General features: G+C 37.8%; 1 protein-coding gene across 10 annotated transcripts in view; it reads left to right on the plus strand.

The window, feature by feature from the left end:
• Positions 1-720: 720 nt before the first annotated feature.
• Phf20l1 (PHD finger protein 20 like 1) overlaps positions 721-23,064 on the plus strand; it is a 68,422-nt gene continuing 46,078 nt past the window's right edge. For 7 of the 10 annotated variants that reach the window (XM_076555988.1, XM_076555990.1, XM_076555991.1 and 4 more), the window contains exons 1-4: positions 721-857; positions 3,145-3,264; positions 19,542-19,713; positions 19,855-19,939. In XM_076555988.1, coding sequence (XP_076412103.1) covers positions 3,182-3,264; positions 19,542-19,713; positions 19,855-19,939 — 340 coding nt within the window. In that variant the 5' untranslated portion in view covers positions 721-857; positions 3,145-3,181. The remainder of the gene's footprint in view (positions 858-3,144; positions 3,265-19,541; positions 19,714-19,854; positions 19,940-23,064) is intronic. The other 3 variants (XM_076555989.1, XM_076555992.1, XM_076555997.1) reach the window with 1 other exon arrangement.

The following is a 23,064-nucleotide window of genomic DNA, read 5'->3' on the forward strand; positions in this document are numbered from 1 at the left end:
GCTGGGACAGGGACTCTTTTGCTTAATGCAGACTCTGGGGCATGGTAATTATCCAATAAAGATTGTCCCTCTAACAGTCTCTATAGTTGTATAGACTTATGGAAGTCACATCATGGTAGTCACAGGCTCTATAGCTGTGCCACACTTCTTAGGAATGTCTGTTATTTGCTTAGTAAGAATTTCTGAGTTTGGAGAACAGTATAATTGTGCGGTTGTAATTATTACATGGTATATTTATTAGTATCCATCCAGACACTTTTCTGATTTTGTAATAGAGATCATTGTGTCTGTCGTTAATGTGGGCTGAAACAGACATCGAGGAAAGTATGTGGTGCATTTATGTTTGTCCAAGGTCCCTGGGAGAGGGATTAGTTGGAAACCAACAACAATCGCGTCAGATCTTCAACCTCTTTCCAGCACTAAGGGGAATCCAGAGCTCAAGTCCCTTTACTCGCCAGGAGCCCAGCCCGGGCCGAAGCCCCGCCCCCAGAACAGTCCTCCAATCGGCTGCGCCGCGCGAGCCCGGCCCTCGCATGTCACGCTTCCGGTGCGTCGCGGGCGGCTGACGTCCCCGGCCGGCGTCGCGTCAGGGCTGGCCGGCGGCGGTGGCGGCGGCGGCGGCGGCGAAGGCGAAGGCGGTGATGGTAGCGGCCCCCGAGCGGGCTTGAGGGCTCGGACGCGGCTCCCTCCCGCGTTTCCTCGGGCCGACGCGGCGCCGCGGGCCCGGCTCGCTCGGCTCCTGCTCCCTCCCGGGCCGCTGCCCGGGCAGACGCGGACGAGGCCCGCGCTGGCCGCCTTGACGCACCCCGGCTCGGCCCCGGACGGCCCGGTTGCTGTGCGGAGAGGAGGCCGAGTCGGTAAGAGGCGGCGGCGGGGCCTGGAGGCTGCCGGGTCCCCGGGCCGCACTCGCGCCCGCTTCGCTCTCGGCCGGCGCCCGGCTCCCTGCCACCCGCCGGCCCTATTGTCTGCGCGCCGCCGCGATCCCCCGCCTTCCTTCCCCTGCCCGGTAGTCGGCTGTCAACCTGCAGCTCCCGGGCTCTGGGCCAGCCGCGTCGCGGCCTTTCCTGGCTCCCCTTGCCACCCTTGCCACCCTTGCCCGTATGGGCCCGCCTCGTCCCCCACCCCTGCTTAGCTTCGCGGTCTTTCCCTCACCACTCAGTTGCTCTGTTTCCGTCTCTTTCCTCTCACTGTCATCTCTGCTAACTTCATCGTCTTTACATCGCAGTTCTTTTTTTTTACCGCTTTCCTTTTTTTTTTCATTCCTTTTTGCTTCCCCTACCCATCTTTTTCTCTGTTAAACGTTTTTGTTTTTGTTTTCTTTAAGGATCTTTCTAGTAGATGGTTTTGTAAAAGTTCTTAATTCAGATGCCCCCTGCATTCTCCCATCTCCCCACAAGAGAATGAACCTCACCCGTGCCTTTTGAGGTGCCTCATTCCTGAGAGTCACTGGGGGATTAGATTTACAGGCTGGAAGTTTGATCTCAGGCGATGTTAGCGTAACTGGCAAATTGCCTCTTCGGATTCGATTTCTGAACATTTAAGGAGCAGCCTCGCATGTTTTGCACACATACAAGATTTCTATTTAAAATATTTATGTTTGTTGCCATTACACCCAACGTACCCTGGCTACAAATCTTAACCTCACTGATGCCATGCCAGAATATTCTATAGCCCCTTAGCCACGAGCTTGCGAACTTGATCCCCCATATTTTTTCTTTTGTGGAAAGCATTGACGCTATTTCTTTCTTCCCTTACTTTACAGGTTCAAAAAAAAAAAAAAAAAAAAAAAAACCAGGAAGGCACATTTGGAATTCTGTTTACCATTACGTTTTTGCCTGTTTTAAACAGTAATCAAACCATTATATATATAAAAAAAATTTCAATTGTGTGAGATTTGTTCTTAAAGGTTTTTGTTAATCTGTGAGGTTTTATATTTTTTAAGCTGGAGGGAGCCTAGTCAGTAGTGATGTAAAACATGTTTTAAGCATCTTTCTCCAACAATAACAGCTTTATATTCCTGCTTAACAATTGTATTATGATGAGACTGTGCATACCAATTATATTTTCATTACACTATTGATACTTTGAGAATGTATTCATTTTCCTCAAATACTCAGTAGTGAAAAAGGCCTCAAGTGTACTAGGAGGCCAATGTGGCCTAAAGAACAGTAAATACTTGATCTGTGAATGATCTACAGAGAACTCTTTTGCAGGTTTTTTTTAGGGGGAGGGCATGTTTTGCTTTTAATGAAAAAGCTTTTTGTTATTGTGGGGACTATGTTGAGTTAATGATAGAAACCATACTCAGGGTCAAACTCTGGCATTATTGATTATTAAATGTGAAGTTTAAGAAAGAAAAATCCTCTGCAACTCTTCATGTTAAAATTATCAGTGGTGAGCCACTGAGGTAGTATGTAATAATGCATCCTGATCTTCCAGGAAGATTGGTTATTCTCCTCGGTGGTGGCATAGGTCATTTCTACTGCTTCCTTCATGTTTTTAGTGTTTTATATAGGGTTGTACATTTTGACGCACTAAACGATTTCTGGAAATTAAGTGAAAAGTGATTAAGCTATTCCCCTCAAGGATTTCAGTGAACAGGGTTGTCTTAATTTTTAAAAATTTTAAAAAGAGCATTTTCAACCTTCCTTGGATGGAACTTTCTTAGGCATTTTTGAGTTAAGGTTTAAAGCATTTTAGACATTCATAATTCTTTTTTTTTTTTTTTTTTTTTTTTTGGTTTTTCGAGACAGGGTTTCTCTGTGTAGCTTTGCGCCTTTCCTGGAGCTCACTTGGTAGCCCAGGCTGGCCTCGAACTCACAGAGATCCGCCTGCCTCCGCCTCCCGAGTGCTGGGATTAAAGGCGTGCGCCACCAACACCCGGCTCGACATTCATAATTCTTATTGGCTTGTCTCTTCTTTTTTTAGCTAGTTTTCTTTTCTGTATTCCTTTTATGCCTTGCCAGTATTGCCTTCATGTTGCATGCTACCTATAGGTATTGGTAGTCATCAAATTAAAAAACTGGAAAGTATTATAACTTCCATGCATTATTTTGAAAGTTACTTAAATTCTGTCTGTTCCTTTAAGCCATATTCCTTGTGCATTTCATGCATTAGATTCTAACTTTCTTTTTTCCTCTTGAGGTAGTGGAAAGAAAATACTGAAGAATAGGATCTCAAGATGAGTAAAAAGCCCCCAAATCGTCCTGGAATCACTTTTGAGATTGGTGCTCGTTTGGAGGCACTGGACTACTTACAGAAATGGTATGGAAAATACAGAACTTTGACCAAAAACACTAGATCTGTAGCTCTAGGAAGTCAGTGGCTATCCTAATCACATGTCAGGAACATGAGTATATCTATCCCTTGAATACTGGTGCACATTGGGTTTAGGTTTAGCCTTCATAAACTTCAGAGATTGTTTAGTACAGTGCTTTAGATATTTGAGATTTGAAAGTATTTTTCTAGAGTATGAGGCAAATACAAAGGATGGTACCCCTGAATAACTAACAGAGCTATTTTGGGGAAGGGGGAGGAGGGTTAATTCACATAACCAGCTTCCTAAATTTGGATAAGACCTTGATGTGTGTGTTTTCTTGCTATTCATCAGATAATATTAGTGGTTAGGACTTTTACTTTCCTAGTGTCCATGTCCATCTTTCATTATCCCACTGAAAACCAAAGTCCCATCTAATCTCTTCCTTCCTTAGAGAGCAGAGCCTCATGGCATGTTGTACTAGAAAGATAGTCTCACAGAACTGCACTTTCTCCTCTTGTTCTGGGCATCTGTGGCAGGTGGTCAGTATAAACACACTATGCCTGTCTCTTACACAGTGGTGTAGGAAAGGGTGATATGCTAGTGTGATATCCATTTGGCTAGGAGAGGAGGGAAACAGCACACAGGCTCACTGGCCCACAGAGGAGTAAGGATGAGGAAATGAGTTGCTCATTCTTATTGGAGGCTCATCATTCTGCCTTCTAGGCAGATGTCCTCTTGTTGGCATTCCTGAGCCACTGAGAGAAGTGTTTGATAGTGTTTGCCTGGTGCCAGTGCTACCTTTGCTCCCCTCTCCTGACACTCACTTGTTTTGGAGAAGGGCCTAGTAACTTAGCTACTCCAGGACTTTCTTCACCACACACTTTGATGTTTTTCTCCATATTATTTCCATTAAAGCCATGATGGGAGCCAGTAGATTCCGCTTATCATTGATTTGCATTCAGTCAGCCTACCAAATTGACAGTGGGAGACAGAAAACTTGTTTAGACTAACCCTTGACATTTGTTAACATCTAGCCTTAGACCTCAGCATATCTTTACCACCTAGTTTAATGGCCTCATTTGGGGGGGGCGGGGCTCTTCTTTAGGACAGTTTAGAATTCTGCTTTAAGGTTGAGTGACAATTATTTTGCCTCTTACTCCCAGCTACTCAGTGGGTAGGTCTTATAAGGAGCCTGTTTCTTACCAGGTAGATAGTATATATAGTGTTTCTTTGAACGTGGGAAGCACCTGAGAAATAGGCTTCATCATAGCAAAGGTGATTAAGAAGCAGTCTCCAGATTTTAGCAAATGTCAGTGAGGATGTGTTGATGACAGTGGTGAAATACTCACAACTTCAAAGTACCTTCACGTCATGCAGCAAAAGATGCCAGTTTGTGCCAATTTGACTTTCTTAGTTGTGATTTAGCCAACATCGTTTTACTGGAGAGGTACACTATTGAATCTTCGTGAGATATGACTATAGAAAAAATCATTTTCCTGTGAATCTTTGCTTTTTTTTGTTACTTTTGTGAATAACAAGTTATTTCATATTCATATATTCTCATAGGCTTCTCAGTCAACAAAGTGCCATTGAGCTAGCTTCTAACTTGGATGAAGCACATAGTTTATTAGTTCATGCAGTCGTTTTCAGGGACACTAACATAACTTTGGCCTTGTATAAGTTTACTTTTGGTGGTGAAATGTCTTTTAATTCAGTGGCTGTTAAATTTTGATTCAGTAATTAAATTTAAAAAATATTTTTAGAGAAATCCTTGTTCAGATCTTGCCTGAGTATCCTTTAGTATCCTATGCTTCAGAATAGAATTCATAAAAACAAGTCAGAGTTGTAGCCTCTCAACAAGAAGTTCATGTTAACTAAGTTTAATGCCTACGTGGAATTCTAGTAAGCCCAGTGATAATGGACTCATTGAGAAATATTGGCCAGAGTAATCACGTGACAAACACTGAAATATTGGTTGAGTTTAATTTTTATAAACTCATTTACATAAACACTATTCTTGACATGGCTCCTTAAAAAAGCCTTCCAGAGTATTATTTATGTATACACTTATACATACATATTTATTTGGGTAATTCAATAATTTTCTTAAGATTTAAGTTTTGCTTTTTTTTTTTTTTTGTCAATATCAGGAAATAGAGTTAGATCAACCTTAAATTCAATATCAGGTGGTTTACCACAAAACAGCTATTGAAGTGCTGAAGTCTACTTAAATTTCTATGTGGTACAAAATTTATATGAAGGTTTTTTTTTTTTTAAAAAACAGTTATATAACTAAACAAGACAATTAACTATTTTATGTATATATGTATGTATGTATATTACCCTACTTGTAAAAGATCATTCAATATTTCATATAAAGTCTTCACATGTTTGATTTAGTATCAAATAAAAATTAAGAGTAGTTTGGTTTTCAGGCAGTGGTGGCGCACACCTTTAGTCCCAACACTCAGGAGTCAGAGGCAGGCAGATCTCTGTGAGTTTGAAGCCAGCCTGATCTACAGAGCAAAATCCAGGACAGGCACCAAAACTACACAGAGAAACCCTGTCTTGAAAAAACAAAACAAAAAAAAAAGGTTTGGTTTTGAAATACTTCAATAATTTCATGAGGATCAGAATACTTGGTAGTTTAAAATATACTAAGTATAACTTTTCCCCCTTCCTTCATTCTTTGATACTTGTGCATGAGTGCTTTTATCTTCCATATACATTCAGTTCCATTTGAAAACTATTCCTAATTGATATATACTTTGAACTGTTAAGGAATTAGACAGGCAGAGCAGAGCAGAATTACAAATCTTGCTTACAAAGTATTGTTCTCAAGACATGTACATTGAACCACATACTGTGGAATTAACTTATCACATGTTGGTACATTTTCTTTTAAAAAGAAGTATGAGAGCCGGGCGGTGGTGGTGGTGGTGGTGGTGGTGGTGGTGGTGGTGGTGGTGCACGCCTTTAATCCCAGCACTTGGGAGGCAGAACCAGGCGGATCTCTGTGAGTTCGAGGCCAGCCTGGAGTACCAAGTGAGTTCTAGGAAAAGGCGCAAAGCTACACAGAGAAACCCTGTCTCGAAAAACCAAAAAAAAAAAAAAAAAAGAAGTATGAGAGGTGATAGAGAGCTCCAAACAGCCAGTTCTTGCACCAGGGCTAGATCCTATTGCCACTGCCAGGGGCCCCTTAAACAGACCAAACTGCACAGCTGTACACAAGTGCCAATGCAGAGGGCCTAGTCCAGTCCCATGCAGGCTCTATAGCTGTTGGTCTAAAATTCATGACTTCCTATCAGCTTGATGAACCCAGGTCTTAAGACCTGGTCAGCAAGTGTCACTGAGCCATCTCTCTAGCCACCCCCCATAGAAAAATTAAAAAAAAAAAAAAATGGAGAGAAGGACAAACTAAGCATGGTGGCACACTCCAACAACTTAGGAGGCTAAAGTGGGAAGATAGCAAATTCAGGGTCAGCATGGCAACTTAGTGTGTCTACCTTTAGTAATAATATATAATATAATATATATTATATATTATATAACATAATAATATAGCTTTATGAAGAAGCACTTGCCTGGCATGTGCAAAGCCTTGAGTTTAATCTCCTGTACTACCCAAACGGACAACAACAACGACAAAAAAAAAAAAAGCACAAAAGTTGATAATAGTGGAATTCTCAAAATGCCAGTTAGTTTGATCTGTATGTATGACAGGTTTTTCATGTATAAAAAGGAAAATAAATTTTGATGTGTCCTCGTAATAAAAGGATATACTAAATCTAGTGGGAAGAAGTAAACTGAAGTTAAGCAACTTCTTTTAGGTTTAGGAAGATTTGACTTACTAGGAAGACTTAAATCTGTTTCCTAGGAAGAGTACCATCGGTAGTACTTAAACAACCAATACCACAATCTCCTTAAAGTTCATAAAGATAGCTTCTCTCTGAAAATTCACTTCTATTATTAATTAGTAATTTGTTACTTCCTGTTTTCAAAGTCAGATGCAGCTATATATGAAAGTCATTGGTGGCTTGTTTATCTGACCTAATGAATACAGGCCCTGAAAAGTCACTGTGGAGTTTGACTTTGTATTTGCTTTTGCTACCTAGTTCTTCTACACACAGTAAACTCCTACTTTTAATTTTTAAATATTTTGTCATCTTACTTAAAACATTTTCTTTTAACTTATTTCCTGAACAACCTGCATAAGGTAAGGACTTTAATGTGCTAGATTAGCTCATATAATGAGCTGTTCTAAATTGTAGTTTTCCATCATATTATCCACTGTTACCTAGGTCTACTCACACCTTAACATTGAGTTTTATTTTTGGAAGACAACATCATAATACCAAAACAAGTGTTTTGGTATAGGAATATATTTGGAGAAAGAGAATATTCGTAATAAAGTTATATCAAAGACACTAAGTGAATGGTTTTTAATTTATGCAGTTACTTATTGATCTGGTAAGTATGGGCAAATCCTGGTTTGTTTAACAGTGCCACTGGCTGTTATCTATGCAATATTTTTAGGATCAAATAAAAAGATATCTAAACTTGCTTTGAATTCTACAATTTCAAAATTAAAACACTGACATAAATGTGAAGGGAGAGGGAAAGCTAGAAAATAAACCTCTGGGGATATGAAGACTTCAGTGTCCAGACTTTGAATAGACATTAGTGTTGGTATGAGAGTGAACTAGACTCCCACAAGAAACAAGCTGTGGGAGCATAGACTTTTAAACTACTCATCACATCCTCCTCCTCCTGTAGACTTTCTAGGTTGCAGAACACCTCTACACACATTAGCATCTAACCGTGTGGAATATAGTTGGTAAGATATGGTGATGATACTGGTTTTAACAGTTTAACTGCTGCCATTTGATTAAGTTGTTACTCTGCAGTTAGTAATTTATTTATAAGAACACAGCAGATGGAGTGGTAGTCTTACAAGATTTGAAATACAGTCAACTTAAAATATTCAGATGAGTTCTGCTCTTCTGACTTCTTTTGGAATATTTCTATTAATTCTCCTCTAGATCTAAAGAAAAGGAAAATAAGAGATTAAAAAGTGTAGAGATGTCTCTAAGTATGAGCATTTGCTAGAACAGTTTAAATTTGAGTTGGCAAATGCTATTCCCACACATTTGGAGGGTTTGAACTGTATAGAACATTTGCAAATGTGAGTGTTTTAAGTTGTTCACCAACAGAATTTTAATATGTGAGAAAATTCAAGAAGATTGTAGTAGTGACAGATACCTTCTAATTGAAAATAAATGCGTTTTTCTTTCTGAGTAAAAAGTTAACTTTAAATTGGTGACTATTCAGAAGAATATAGAGATGTGTAATCTATATTGAGGGCAGGAGAATGTCCCAGAAAATTAGTCATTTTAAAAGTAAAGTAGTTTTAGATAAGTTTGAATACTTCCAAGATAGAGATTCTTTAGCTGATATGAATAAAGTTTTTGTCCTTTTGTATTTGGAATTTCAATTTTTTTTAATATTTGAAATATAATTACTTTGAGTCATTCACTGCCATTAATAGCCTGATTTCTGCTGTAGACCCAGGGGGAAAAATGTGTAGTTTCATGTATAATACCAAAGTAATTGAATTATATATTAGGTTCATAAATCCACAAACACACACACACACACACAAAATCAGCAGACTAAAGTTTAAAAGCCCTTTTGCAGAGAACTCGAATTGAATTGAAGAACTTTCTTTTAAATTCTGATGTTTAATCTACTTTAATCATTTATGTGGGCCTGTGCCAGCATATAGACACTTTAAACTTCCACAAACTAGAGCTCTGCCTGCTGTGTTTAAGATGCTAATGATGAGACCCTCCTGACAAAAACGTATGAAAAGCAAGATAAGAAATAGGGTAGCGTGGGCTCATTAGTTCAGAACACACCTGGTCCCTCTGTTTTTGTTCTTAACCACATGTGCTCAGTGTATTAATGCATTTTTAAATCCAGGTTCTGCTTTACAAGTTTGATTGACTTTTGTTTGTTTATTTTGTTCTTAAACACTGTTTTCTTTGAAAGGAAGAAAGGGTTATTAGATAAAGTAAATTTAATTAGAATCCAGAAAGTATGTGTCGTATGTAAATACTCTGGTCACAAGATTTGTGCCTCTGCTTTGGTGTTCTAGTGGGAGTGTTCCATTATAGGTTTTGCCCACTTAGAACCCCAGTTTCTTTTATCTATTTTCACCTTTTCTGGGTTGACAGATTATTTTATCTTATTTATAGATGGACCTGTCACAGATCTGAGACAGAAATAAAATAGGCATGAAGAATTTATAGGTAGTTATTCAAAACTGCTAGTCACTTAGAAGAAAAAAATGGTGTTCAGAAGTATAGAGAAATATAGAGGTCTGAAACATTTGGATGATAGAAACTTTTCACTGCAGCTATGGTGAGATCAACAGTACATTCCACTGCATCACATAGAACATTTAGCCTGTTGGCTAAATGTGTCCAAGTTAGCACTGTTCCTGACTTCTCTGTGTGTATGTACTTGGTATTTAAGAGCCCACTGGTGCCCTTGTTCTTAGAATTACAGTTTAGGCAAGGCAGTTAATTTCAGGTCTACCTGTTCAAAGAACTTCCTCCTGATTTTGGCGTAGAAGCAAATCTTCAAATTGACAATTTTGTTTCATGAATTCATCAATTTATAAATGTGTGAAAGTAGAATCTCAGGCTTGCTGTGCTTTGTGTGTGTGTGTGTGTGTGTGTGTGTGTGTGTGTGTGTGTGTGTGTGCGCGTGCGCACATATAGTGGCAAAGATTAGATCCAATCTAAAAAAGAGTGAGTGTTTCATATGTGGTTTAATGGAAGCCATTAGTTATTCTACATATCCCTTACAGCATTCTTACTAAATGTGGTCATTGTTGACATACCATTTTATGCATAGTGGGTATTTATTTTGTACAAGATAACAAGAACTGTACTATATTCTTTGGGCTAATAAACCAATTTCAGACATGTTTATATAAGAAGCAGACTATTTGCATGAAAAAATAAATTATTTTAATTTCTGTATTGTTTTCAGTGGTAAGAACCTACTACTGGATTTGAACCATAATAGTGATAAGAGTTGACCATCTAGTACATAATGCAGAATCTATAATAATTGGATAAATAATTATGGACTAAAAAAACCTGAGTTCAGAGATGTATCATTTATTACTACTTTAACTTGAACAAATTATTGAGTCTTTAGGAACATTGGTGACTTCAGTTTTTAAAAAAAGTAGCAAGAGTCTGGTGTGGTGACATACCTGTATTCCCAGCACCCAGGGGGCTGAGGCATTGTTTTGAGATGTGGTGAGCTTTGTCTGCATAGTAAGACTGGGTCTCAGAAACAAACAAATAGTGGGAAAGTAGTGCCTCACATAAAGCATCCTTTGAGGAGTGAAGCACACAGTTCACTGAAAGGAGTTACCTGAGCATGGCTTCTTCCACATGGTAAAGGGGCATGATGAACATTAACATCAAATTAACATCAAAAAATGAAACAAGGAAGCAGTGTAAACCTGTAGGATTTGTCAGTAGGGGCATAAACAAACCCGCCTATTGGAAATATTCTAAATGCTAAATATTAAAGAAAATTAAACAGCTGCAACCTAGAATTCTGGATTTTGCTGACATTTTTTAAAAGTCTGGTTCTAGCAACCCAAAAAATTTATCCAAAGTACATGAACTTTGAATCCAGTACTGGTAAAAGGAAGAACATGCTTTAGTGAAGGTAAGAAGAAGCCCTTAGTAATCTTGTAAGAAGGTAATGGGTCCAAAACTAAGGAGCAGGTTGAAAGAAAAGTTTCTGCTAACAAGTGTCTTACGAGTAAGTGGGTTTGCAAAAATCTGAAAAAAATCACTGATGAGGATTTTTAGAATTCAGTGTTAGGAGAGGATGTTTATTTTTTTTATTTTTTTTATTTTTATTATTTTTTTTAACATCAACAGTTTCTGCTCCCTCCTCCTCCCATTCCGTTCCCTCCCCCCTGACTCCCATCTACCTTCCCTCCCCATCTACCCACTTCTCCTCCATCAACATGCAGAAAGGGACAGGCCTCCCATGGACTTGAACAAAGCATAACACATCAAGTTGAGGTAGGACTAAGCTCCTCCCCCTTTATCAAAGCTGGGCAGGGTAACCCAGTATGGGGAACAGGTTCCCAAAAGCCAGCTAAGCACCAAGGACAGGTCCTGATCTCAGGTCCTGATCTCACTGCTAGGAGACTTACAAACAGACCAAGCTACGTATTTGTCACAAGCATGCAGAGGGCTTAGGTCGGTCCCATGGAAGCTCCATGACAGTCCAGAGTCCATATGCTCCCATTAGCCCCGGTCAGCTGTCTTTGTGGGTTCCTCCATCATGACCTTGCTCATACAATTCCTCCCCCTTTCTTCAAGAGGACTCTCAGAGTCGGACCAGTGCTTGGTTATGGATCTCTGCATCTGCTTCCATCAGTTACTGGATAAAGACTCTGCAATGACAATAAGGGTAGTCACCCATCTGATTACAGTAGATGGACACTTCAGGCATGCTTTAGCTGGGGGTCATCCTTGTAGGTTCCTGAGAGTTTCCCTGGTACCAGGTTTCTCCCTAGCCCTCTGTCCTGACCCTGAACTGTCTCCTGCACCCAGCCCACCCAACCTGCTCCCCCAAGTTTCAGTCCACCACCACCACCACCACCCATTACCTAGTTTACGCAGGAGATCTCTTCTATTTCCCCTTCCCGGGGAAATCCATGCATCCCTCTTTGGGCCCTCTTTGTTATCTAGCAACTGGGGCTGTGGATTATAGGTTGGTTAGAGAGGATGTGATTTTGACCAATAATACATTATCTCAATGTTCTTGAGAATCAAGACTATTTCATGTTTTTGTTTCATTTTATAATGCCAAGTTTGAATTAAGATGTTTGTTTTCATTATTGTGTTAAAATGTGAAAACTATCATGCATGTAGTACAGCAGTAACTTTTTAAAATGTGCTGGCATAATAATATTGTTACATCTTCATTGCCAGTGTAGTTAGGGTGCATAGATGAGGGGAATTTTGAAAATGACAAAGCATAATATAAACTTAAAGTGCTTCCAGGAAGTTAACAATATAAAAAAGTTATTAGGTTACAAGAATATTGTATTTGTTGTATTTAACCTTAATTTTTATTTGGCAAGTAATCATCCAACCTAACAGTCAGCCCTTACCTCTGTTTCTGGCTGTCCTCGTAGATTTTAGATACTTTCAGTAGTTGCATGATAAAAATTAAATTTTATCTACATAACTTTTAGATTGTCAATCCTTACCTCCTGGAGTCTCCTATCATTTAGATTATTCCTAACTCTTATTTCAAGTTTCTTTATTGCTATCCTTTAAAACTTATCTATGTTGTTAAGACATCCTATTATCTTTAAAATAATCTTTGTGCAGGTTATATAAACTGTGTTATTACTCATTCTTATATACCATGGTTTTGATTCTCCTTTACGGAAATGAAGAAAGAACTGTTAATTCCTAGATTACAAAAATTATAAACTTTATTATCAACATAAGCAAAATAATTTATTTAAATTTAAAACAAAACTTGAAAACTTATTGACATTCTTTTAAAGTATGCCATTTTGTTGGCATGACATTTTATTTAAAAAACTTTGGAAGCATATTCTGGTTATATTTAGTGAGTTGTAACCTAAAAAGAGTTGTCAACTCTGCCCTTTGGTTTGTGTGCAAAAGATTCACAAGTCGTTTTCCTACAGTTGACTTTATCAGTATAGGTTAAAAATATATCAGGATATAGCAAACTAGATGACAGATCAGAATGAATTCCTTTAATATAGAAAATGCTTGCTTTACTGCTACTCTAAAATGATCTTAAAAATTAATTCATCAGCTGTTATTTCTGGCATTACCCATGCCTGCTCTCTCATGCCTCTTCTCTTTAAGGATAATAAGTAAAGCACTGATGATAGTAGGTTGTCCTGCCTTCCAGAAGGTATTTATTTAAAGGACATCCCTTTAAAAATCTAATTCAACTTAGGTGTACCTGTCTCTGAGGAAAAATCATCTACTTCTACACCTGACACACCTTTGCAACAAAGGAATTCCCCAGTCTCTTAACTTAGTGGATAAGACAATAATAAAGTGAGCAAATATAGTGACACACACAGAGATAGCAAATATATGTATATTTGTAAGTATATAGCATATATGTGTATGTAAATATATAAACATATATACACACAGCAAATACACATATATATACATATGTGTGTGTGTGTGTATATATATATATATATATATTTATATATTTGTTTGTTTGTTTTTTAAGACAAGGGTTCTTTGTGTAGCCCTGGCTGTCTTGGAACTAGCTCTGTAGACCAGGCTGGTCTTGAACTAAGAGATCTGCCTGCCTCTGCCTCCCAAGTGCTGGCATTAAAGAAAAATGTGTGCCACCATTGCCTGGCTGCAAATATATATCTTATGTAGCAAGTATAAGACAAAAATAAGTGAGCAGTATGAGCCAGGATAGGAATTCACTAGCAGTAGTGACTCCTTTCTTAGACTGCTTGTGTTTTCTTAGCACTTGGGAGTTGATACAGGTGGAAATTGATACTGTTCAGACGCAGCTAACCTCTCTGGCCAATGTATTTAGCCAGTGTCTGGTTCTTACTGAATTATGGATTTAGTCTAGAATCTGTAGGTACTGTTACCCTCTGAACAATCTTATGTAAGTTCAAAACATCACTTACAGTGCTGAAATTACAGTATTTAGATATGGCAGTGAGATTTCAAGAGTTCTGAGAAGGTAAAAGTAATTTTTATTTTTGCCAATGGTGTTTCTATGTTTGTAGCCAGGGCTGTGGTTTAACTTGAATGTTAGAGGACTTAGACCTGGAAAGGCTCAAATAATCCTAAAGGCAAATTAAAATTAGGAAAAATATTTTCAAGTCAGATTCTCAGTATTTTTGATACTTTTAATTTATATTAGTCCAAATGCCTGTAATTCATTTTAGAGTAAAGTTTTTCCTCCATTTTCTAGAAGTAGACTATGTTTACAGACTTCCCGAATATAGGACTTAGAAAAGCCAAGTTGACCCAGAACAATGCAGGCACCTCCTGATTTTCTAAGGCAGTAAATTCCACTGGACCAAACTCTGTGGACTTGCAACATCTGCCTTTTGAGGAGAGATTTTTGCAAGAAAGATAGAGAGTGAAAGCTTTGTTATTTCTCGGCAGCACTTGATAAGGGGCCAGAGAGCTTGACATAGAATTTTGGCATTGAGGAAGTCATCCCTTTGGTGAAGTGACATTCTCTTCATTTCTTTCTATTAAAGCTTGAGATGAGGCAGCTATAGTGATTCTCTCCTAACTTTTGTCTCTAGTCATTGTGGCCTCTTACCTGACACTATGGATTCTGAAATCCTAATCTTCCACTTAAATATTTTCCTGAATCATTCATAAATGTCTGAGACTGAGCCTAATCACCATTCTTTACTGTAGCAGCTTTCTGTGATTCAGCCTTTAAAAGTGACAAAAACAAAAACATTAACACCACATCTTCCAAATTCAGGAAGAAAAGTCTTATGTTCAATTCACAGTCAATTATAGTAAAGCATAGCTAGCATATGAAAATAATACATGCTTTAAGATAAAGAGGCATTTGTGAATGTATTTGCTCAACAATTTTTTTTCATTGTGTATATCAAAACATACTGCTAGTGTGGGCCATCTGCTGAACAGGAAATATTTTGCTCTATAGACTTATATGTGAATTGCCATGTGTGGAATGTGCGTTGTACTTGGGTTGCAAATATCTTAGCATGCCTTTTCCTTCCTAAGGTGTAACCAAAGGCCAAATTAAATAGAAGCCTGTGCTCTGTAGAACAAAGGATCATTTCATTAGCTTGCTATTTCAAAGCCTTTAAGTTGGAAACAAGCTAACAAGTCCACTTTCATGCTCCTGTTCTCCTTTATCTACTGTACAGTCTATTGCGTAGTCTAGCCAAATGCAATACTGCTATTGCCTTCAAGTGTCCTCAGATCTCTGAAAGTGAAGTCCTTTAGGACAAATGACACACCTTGCTTTTGTCTACGACTTCATTTGCTATGGTTTCACTTAGAGTCATAACATTTTCAATAATGTACATTTCATTAACTGTACCCTGTGTATGCATTGCATTTGTACTCAGTCTTAATTCTTCAAATATCCCACCAAGTTCAATGTGGACAGTGCTTCCTAGGAACCTTTAGTGAACTTCCCGGTGATCTCAGAATTAGTTAAGCATGTGAAATAAGGTTGTCTGTTCACTTAGAAGTTTTTCTGTATGTTATAACTACTCAGATATAGACTTAACCCCACTTCTACTGACATAGAGCAGAGGCTTTTTTGCCAGCCTCTGCTCTGAAAAATGTCTGTACCATGTATATTTTTTAGTCCTCATCTGTTAAAGCAGATTATGATATCTATAGCATGGACAGAAACCAAGATACAGCATATATAAAGAAGAACCAACTTTCGGTAAGCAAAGACCATATTGTCTGATATACAGGACAATATTCCTCATCCAGCTCTCTAAACGGAGCTCAATACTGAAATGATAATAGAATTTAGTTTAGTTTTATTAATTTTTAATCTACCAACAGTGCCTATCTTTCATCCCTCCCCTCCCTTTTCCTAGTGCCCATGAACCAAAACTGGGGCATTGTTCTTGTAGGCAAGTCTTCTGCCATTGAACTAAAAATCCAGTCCTACCTTTAGCTGTTCAAATATATGGTGGGCATTCTTGATCATAGTTTTGACATCTTTAACCTTTAAAATTTGACTAGTAAAACTTGTGAAAAATAAAACATTCTAATCCTGTGCATTTGCATTGATTTAATTCTTGGCAGTATCATCGGTATGCATATCATTCTCTAGCATTTATGTAGAGAATCTGACATGCTGTAACTTATCCTGAAGAGGTTCCCCAAGATTTAATTTGTTCAGGCAGTTGCTTCAGGCATCTTTTCAGCCAACAGAATTTAAAATATTTTAGGAAAACCATAAGTTGCTTAAAAATAACAATCTAGATTTACATTATTTAAATTCATTCAGATTCTGATTTTTTTTTTTACTGAATTGAATCACGTTATGAAAATGAGAGATATATTTGACTTGGTTACTGTGGACTCTTCTCACTTTGAAGAATGTTTTAAATATATAGAATTTAATACATTTAGAATTTGAAGGAACCTAGAGAGCAAAGCCCTTGGATTTTGCTTAAAATCTGAATGATGTGATATGTGAAATTTGAAGCTCTTATGCTTTGAGAGATGTCTTAGTTTTTAACAGAACATCTTTTCACAGAGCTTCAATGGCTAATAATGTTGAAAATATAGGGCATCATTGTTGAGAGTTTCCCTGTATGCTATACTTTTATACTTTAAAAATTAGAGCAACAAAACAAATCAAGAGTAACACTACAGAAGATGAGCTTTGTAGGTTTGATTTTAAGTGGCTAGATATTCATATCTACTAAAAGTGTGTTAATCTAGGTTTTCTGGGCTTGATGTTTTTCTGTAACAAAATGTTTCCTTATCTACTTCTCTCTGAAGACTAAGAGTTAAGGACAGCCCTCATAGTTCTTAGGAAATGTGAAGAGTGTCTGCTTTTCGTATCACTTCATATTCCTGATGAAAACTGCTCCAGTAGCTTTTGTGTGTTATGACTGCACCAGATGCTGGGGCTATGATAAAGGAGCAAAGCTTGATTACACCCATAGTTCATAGGCCAGAGAAATATTCTAGCATCATGATCCTTAGCTATGCAGTGTCACTAGACTTGTTAAACATTATGATATAAAACAGGCTGCATATTTCCTATTTGATAAAGTCAGGTGCTTTATCTCCATTTGCTGACAGCAGCAAGAAGTCGTCAAGTAACATAACTTTTTGATCCAGAATTTCCCCAGCTTATTTGACGTTAGAAACTTTTGAGACACAGATAAATGCCTCGGGCAATAAAAACACTCACTGGCACTTAGTTTTGAAGCCTATCTAGAGAGAATTTTAACATATGGAGTTCTGTAAAGGCAACAGAAAGGGGAGTCCAGGAAGTCAGGTGTGAGCATTGCATGTTGAATGAGCCCTGAACAATGAGAATAAAAAACAGGAAGGTCAGGTTAGGCTAGACAGGAAAAATAGAATTGAGAGGTATGAATGGGTGGGTGAAGGAGGATGGTGTGTGTGAGGAACTGTGCAACTGAGTATTATGCTACAAAACTAAGAAACCATGTTAGGAAAATTCAGTCTATTTAGATGTTGTGAACATCACTGACTTATATAATAGGTGGCAACCTCAGAGTTACATAATGGCTTTATGTTAACAAAGCATTGGATATATTTTTAAAATAGAAAAATATAAGGTAAACTATTACAGCTGAATCATCTCCCATGTATTGCAATCAAGTTTTAATGTTACTCATTTTAAACATCTAAGTGAATATTTTAATCTAGTATGTTAGGAATAATGCAGTTCTTGTAAAAAAAAACATTTAAGTGAGTTAATTTTTTACTTTGAAATTAATCACAGGATTATCTGCCTGTAAAGAAAAAACAATCAAATATTTTTAAATTTACAGTCTTGGATTTTTCCTTCTTGGTGTCTATGCATATAGAATATAGAAAAATAAAATGTGTGCTAACCCCAGATGGAAGTAGATGTATTGTCTGGAGAGATAGCTCAGTTGAAATTATGAGGTCTACCCCTAAAACCTGTGCAACAAAAAACTGAAAGTGGTAGTGTGTACTTGTTTTTTTTATTGTTTTTTTTTTATTGATTTTTACATACCAACCACAGTTTCCCCTCCCTCTTCTCATCCTGTTCCCTCCTCGCACCTCCTTTCTACTCTCCCCCAATCTACTCCTCAGAAAGGGTAAGGCCACCCATGGGAGTCAACAAAGCATGGCATGCCAAGTTGAAGCAGGACCAAGCTCCTCCCCGCTGCATCAAGGCTAATCGAAGCATCCCACCATTGGGAATAGGTTCCAAAAAGCCAGATCATGCGCCAGGGACAGATCTTGGTCCCACTGCTAATAGCTACAAATGCAAATCAAAACAAACCTGAGCTACCATCTTACACCTGTCAGAATGGCTAAGATAAAAAACACTCATGACAGCTTATGTTGGAAAGGATGTGGAGTAAGGGGAACACTTCTCCACTGGTAGTGGAAGTACAAACTTGTACAGCCACCTTGGGAATCAGTATGCTAGTTTCTTACAAAATTGGGAATCAATCGACCTCAAGACCCAGCGATACCACTCTTGGGCATATACCCAAAGGATGTTCAATCATACCTCAAGGTAGTGTGTACTTCTAATCTAACTCCGGACAGGTGGATATAGGCAGATGTCCAGGACTGACTGTCCAACCAGCCTAGCTTATTTGGCAAGCTCCAGGCAAGAAAAACAAGGTGGATAACATTTGAAGAATGATAGGTGAGGTTGTCTTCTGGCCTCCATATTAATGGGTACATATAGTCATGCACACACAGGAACATCCACACAAAAAGAAGCAACTGTACATGTTAAAATATTTTCTAAACATAATATACATATATAATTTGAAATATCATTTAATTTTTTACTTTGTATAACTTAAAACATGGCATTTGAAGACTGATACTCCATTCTGTTAGATATGCCATTGTTTGTGTAACTATAGAAAGTATTCAGCTTTTCCTACCATAATTTTTTACTGAGTTTCTGTTTTCTTACTGTAAATTATGCATTGCATATATAGCTTCAGAACTGGGATTATTGAATGAAAAATAGAGATATGCTTACTACTTGACACATGTCAGTCAGCACATTAGCTTCTTAAACAGTACAGCACTGAATTTTGCATTTGTAGTGTATCATAGGACTTATTTTCTCAGCTTTTGAAAGCAATCATTTAAAAATGGCAATAGTGGCCGGGCGGTGGTGGCGCACGCCTTTAATCCCAGCACTCGGGAGGCAGAGCCAGGCGGATCTCTGTGAGTTCGAGGCCAGCCTGGTCTCCAAAGCGAGTTCCAGGAAAGGCACAAAGCTACACAGAGAAACCCTGTCTCGAAAAACCAAAAAAAAAAAAAATGGCAATAGTGATTCATATTTTGTAGTTTAGGAGTATACTGACTGTTTTCCTCATATTTTTAATGCTAAGCTGTGCCCATTAAAATCTTGATGTTTAATACTTTATATTTGACATTATAATGATTACTCTTGATATGAAGCTTTTTTATTTTTTAAGGTATCCATCACGAATTGAAAAAATTGATTATGAAGAAGGAAAGATGCTAGTTCATTTTGAGCGCTGGAGTCATCGTTATGATGAGTGGATTTACTGGGACAGCAACAGGTTGCGACCCCTTGAAAGACCTGCGCTAAGAAAAGAAGGGCTAAAAGATGAGGAGGAATTCTTTGTAAGTAGGAATGTTTTCCCATTTGAAGCTTTTCTAGATATATAATGACATTTTAAAAGGATTGTGTCAAATTTAGCAGCCTGATTGTGTTAATTAAATGGTTATTATATATGAAATTGATCTTAAAAGTTGTTTGACTAGGATTTTAAAGCTGGAGAAGAAGTTCTCGCTCGTTGGACAGACTGTCGCTATTACCCTGCCAAGATTGAAGCAATTAACAAAGAAGGTATGCATTTAACATGACCTGAGACTTAAATAGCACGGGAAGAAAAATTCCTTTAATTTAAATTTCAGTTAAGGTATATAATTGTTGCACTGAACCTTCTTGTTTTATGTTGTCCTATGTGGATTTCCTGCTAGGATTCTTTATGGAAACATTTGTTACATATCACATGGCTCATGACTAAGCCTAAGTCATGACACAGCCTAAATCAAAAAACCAGGTGTGTTAGCAAGATTTCCCATGAGCCTGGGGAATCTTTCAGACAGATAATAAACTTGAGTACTTAACTGTTTTTTTAAAGAAACAAACACTGCACACACACTGAGTGATAGCTTCTTTGCAAGGGCATTTGATCTACGCAGGGTTGAACACTTTAAGTTGTGAAAGACACATGAGATAGTTAAAAAAGAGCTAAAAGCACTTTGTTTGGGATAGAATAGTGGGGAAATGGCTGGACAGGGGCAAAGATCAGTATGTGAGGGACTTTAGAATCTTGCTAAAAGATTTTAATTTTATTTGGAAGTGATAGAAGTCATGGAGGAAGTTTAAACTTTCAATTAAAACTGAAAATAAGCTTGAAAGGAATAAAAGGTAAAATAGAAACAGCAAACATTTAAAGGGATATGTAAGGAATTTTGTATGAAAAATAAATCACAGTAGTCCAACTGATGATCATTGTATCATTTTACAAAGATCTCAGTCCCATTTATTGTTGTAGTGATTTGGAGCTGCAGCTGAGACTGTGGTTTCATTTCTAGTGGTTACCTACTGCAGGAAAAGGTACTAGACAGCTCTGTCACTGGATATTCAGATTGTTTCCCTTTTCTTTTGGGTGCTTCTGTGGAGCTGTGTTCTATAGTGTATTTTTTTAAAGTCTTGTACCTAGGTACTCTTCAGAGACCAGTCCAGAGCCTACCATAGAGTAGGTGGTCAGTAGCAGTGTGGGCAGAAAGAACTAATGATATGTTTTCTTAAGATCCATCCCAAACCAAACAAAGTAAAAGCACACAATACTCTGTAATTATGATCAGCTGTGCTGAGTATGGAGCACTTTAGGACTTGCCATAATTCCTATGGATGTGTTTTGCAGTTGTATACACACACACATACATACACACTATACTCAAACAAACCGCTGTCGTTGCTTATCCTATTCTATTTATCCACAGGTTTTAAGACAGAAAATTAAGTTTATATTAATAGAGATGTGATGCTACTGGTACTATGATTACTGCTATTTCTGCAGTAGTTCTAGGAGTCTTTACTGAATTTATAGTTTTCTTAACTCGCCACTAGAAGTATTAATTTTGATTTCTATATGTTCCACATGGTGCATGAGCTTGCATCTTTCTTCCAAAGGGGGGAAAAAAACAGATGGGACTAGGGGAAACCCCAGTTCATTGTAAAAGCAAAATGAAGCTAGCTAATGAGGACATTTATATATTTGTGATAAAACTTACACAAGTGAAGACAGAGCACTACAAATCTATGAATGTAAACATAAATATTTCAAAGTTAGTTTACAAATCAAGTCAGAATGTTCCCACTTGAGCTCGACTTTCCTAGGTGTAAATCTTGACCATGTTTACAGTACCAGGCCTGAACCTGTGGAAGAGCCTCAAATCCAATCAAGAGAGCAGTGGTTAGCCAGCCAACCCCTGGTGTAGCCTTGCCATTATTGCACTAAGGAGCACATCTTGTCCAGTAGGTTAGTGTTGTAGCATGTAGGGTAAGACCATTGGTTACTTTCTCCCCAGCAGCCTGCATCCACACACATAGGCAGGTGTAATTAGATGCAGTGGGTTATTAAAAAAAAAAAAAAAAAAGGACATGAAGTTGGAAGAAAGGTAGTTATGGGGGTGGAGTCTGAGGTACAAAGTAGTTGGGGAAGGGATGTGATTAAGACACATTATATCCATGTATAACATTTTCAAAGAATAAAAAAGTAAAGAAAGAAGAGTAGGAAATATGGGCTAGAGTAGTCAGATGTTTTCGGCTTAAGAATGGTCAGAGAAAAGTGGTTGGAGTTAGGTGCAGTTAAGAGACATGGGGAGGCATCCAAATGAGGAAATAGCATGAGCAAGGGCTGGAGGAACAGGCCCTGCCAGTGGCTATACAAACAACATGGGCTGCCCAGGAGTGCCATGTGGAGGAGGGAATTGAAGAAAGTTGCAGGAATGATGATAGTGCAAGGTATGTATACAATTTGGCATTCTTAACATTTTGCCATTGTCATTGCAGCCCTACTGCTCACTTGATCGTTTGTTTCTTGAGTTCTACCATAGGTTTAGAACTTCACAACATTTATAGAATTATATTAATTATATGAAAATATGAAATCAAAATGTGATTTTCAGGTAAAAAAAAAAAAGAAAAATCTTTTTACATATATGCCATTGGCTTTGGAGTCAACTTCCTACCTGTTGATAATAATGAACACATTTTTTGTTTGTGCTTCTTTTGTAAAGGCCAGGTATATACTTAAAGTGGTTTTATATTGACTTGATGGCATGAGCTCTACCACATAAAGTGAATTGCTTCAAGACCTCCAAGCAGATAGATGCAGGAAGGGAAAAGCCCAGCTGGCTACACAGCATGGTAGAAATAAATGGCTATACTGCCACTGAGATGAGTGTCACTCACTTGCCGCCTTCAACCTCTCAAGTTGGTCGTGTTGAACTGCAAACAACTTCCATCTTGATGCTTTCTAAATTATTTTCTAACTTAAACTTCATGTGTGAGAATATTCTTTTTGCCACTTTAACACTATTATAAATCTCCCTGAGAAAATTATCTTTATCAGATATCAGAGCTTTCTCTCTGTTACCTACTTTAAAAGTAACTTTTGAAGAGACCAGTGATCATTCCTGTAGAGATACTGTTCTTGTAAATAAAGATTTTGTTTTTATGAGATAGTCTAAGGATATTTATGTCTTTACACAATAAATAAAAAATTTCAAAATTCTTCAGTAAAGATCAAAGTTACATGCAGCTAAGTCATCAGGACTTAATTTATGCATATTTTAAGGGAAATACTAGCTCATACTTGTTTAAAGATCAAGAAAGAAAATATATTTGTAACTCAATGGAGTACTTACAGGAGACTGTGCCTTTGTTAGTGCAATAAC

Source organism: Peromyscus maniculatus, chromosome 20, assembly GCF_049852395.1.
Source record: "Peromyscus maniculatus bairdii isolate BWxNUB_F1_BW_parent chromosome 20, HU_Pman_BW_mat_3.1, whole genome shotgun sequence".
Lineage (NCBI taxonomy): Eukaryota > Metazoa > Chordata > Mammalia > Rodentia > Cricetidae > Peromyscus > Peromyscus maniculatus.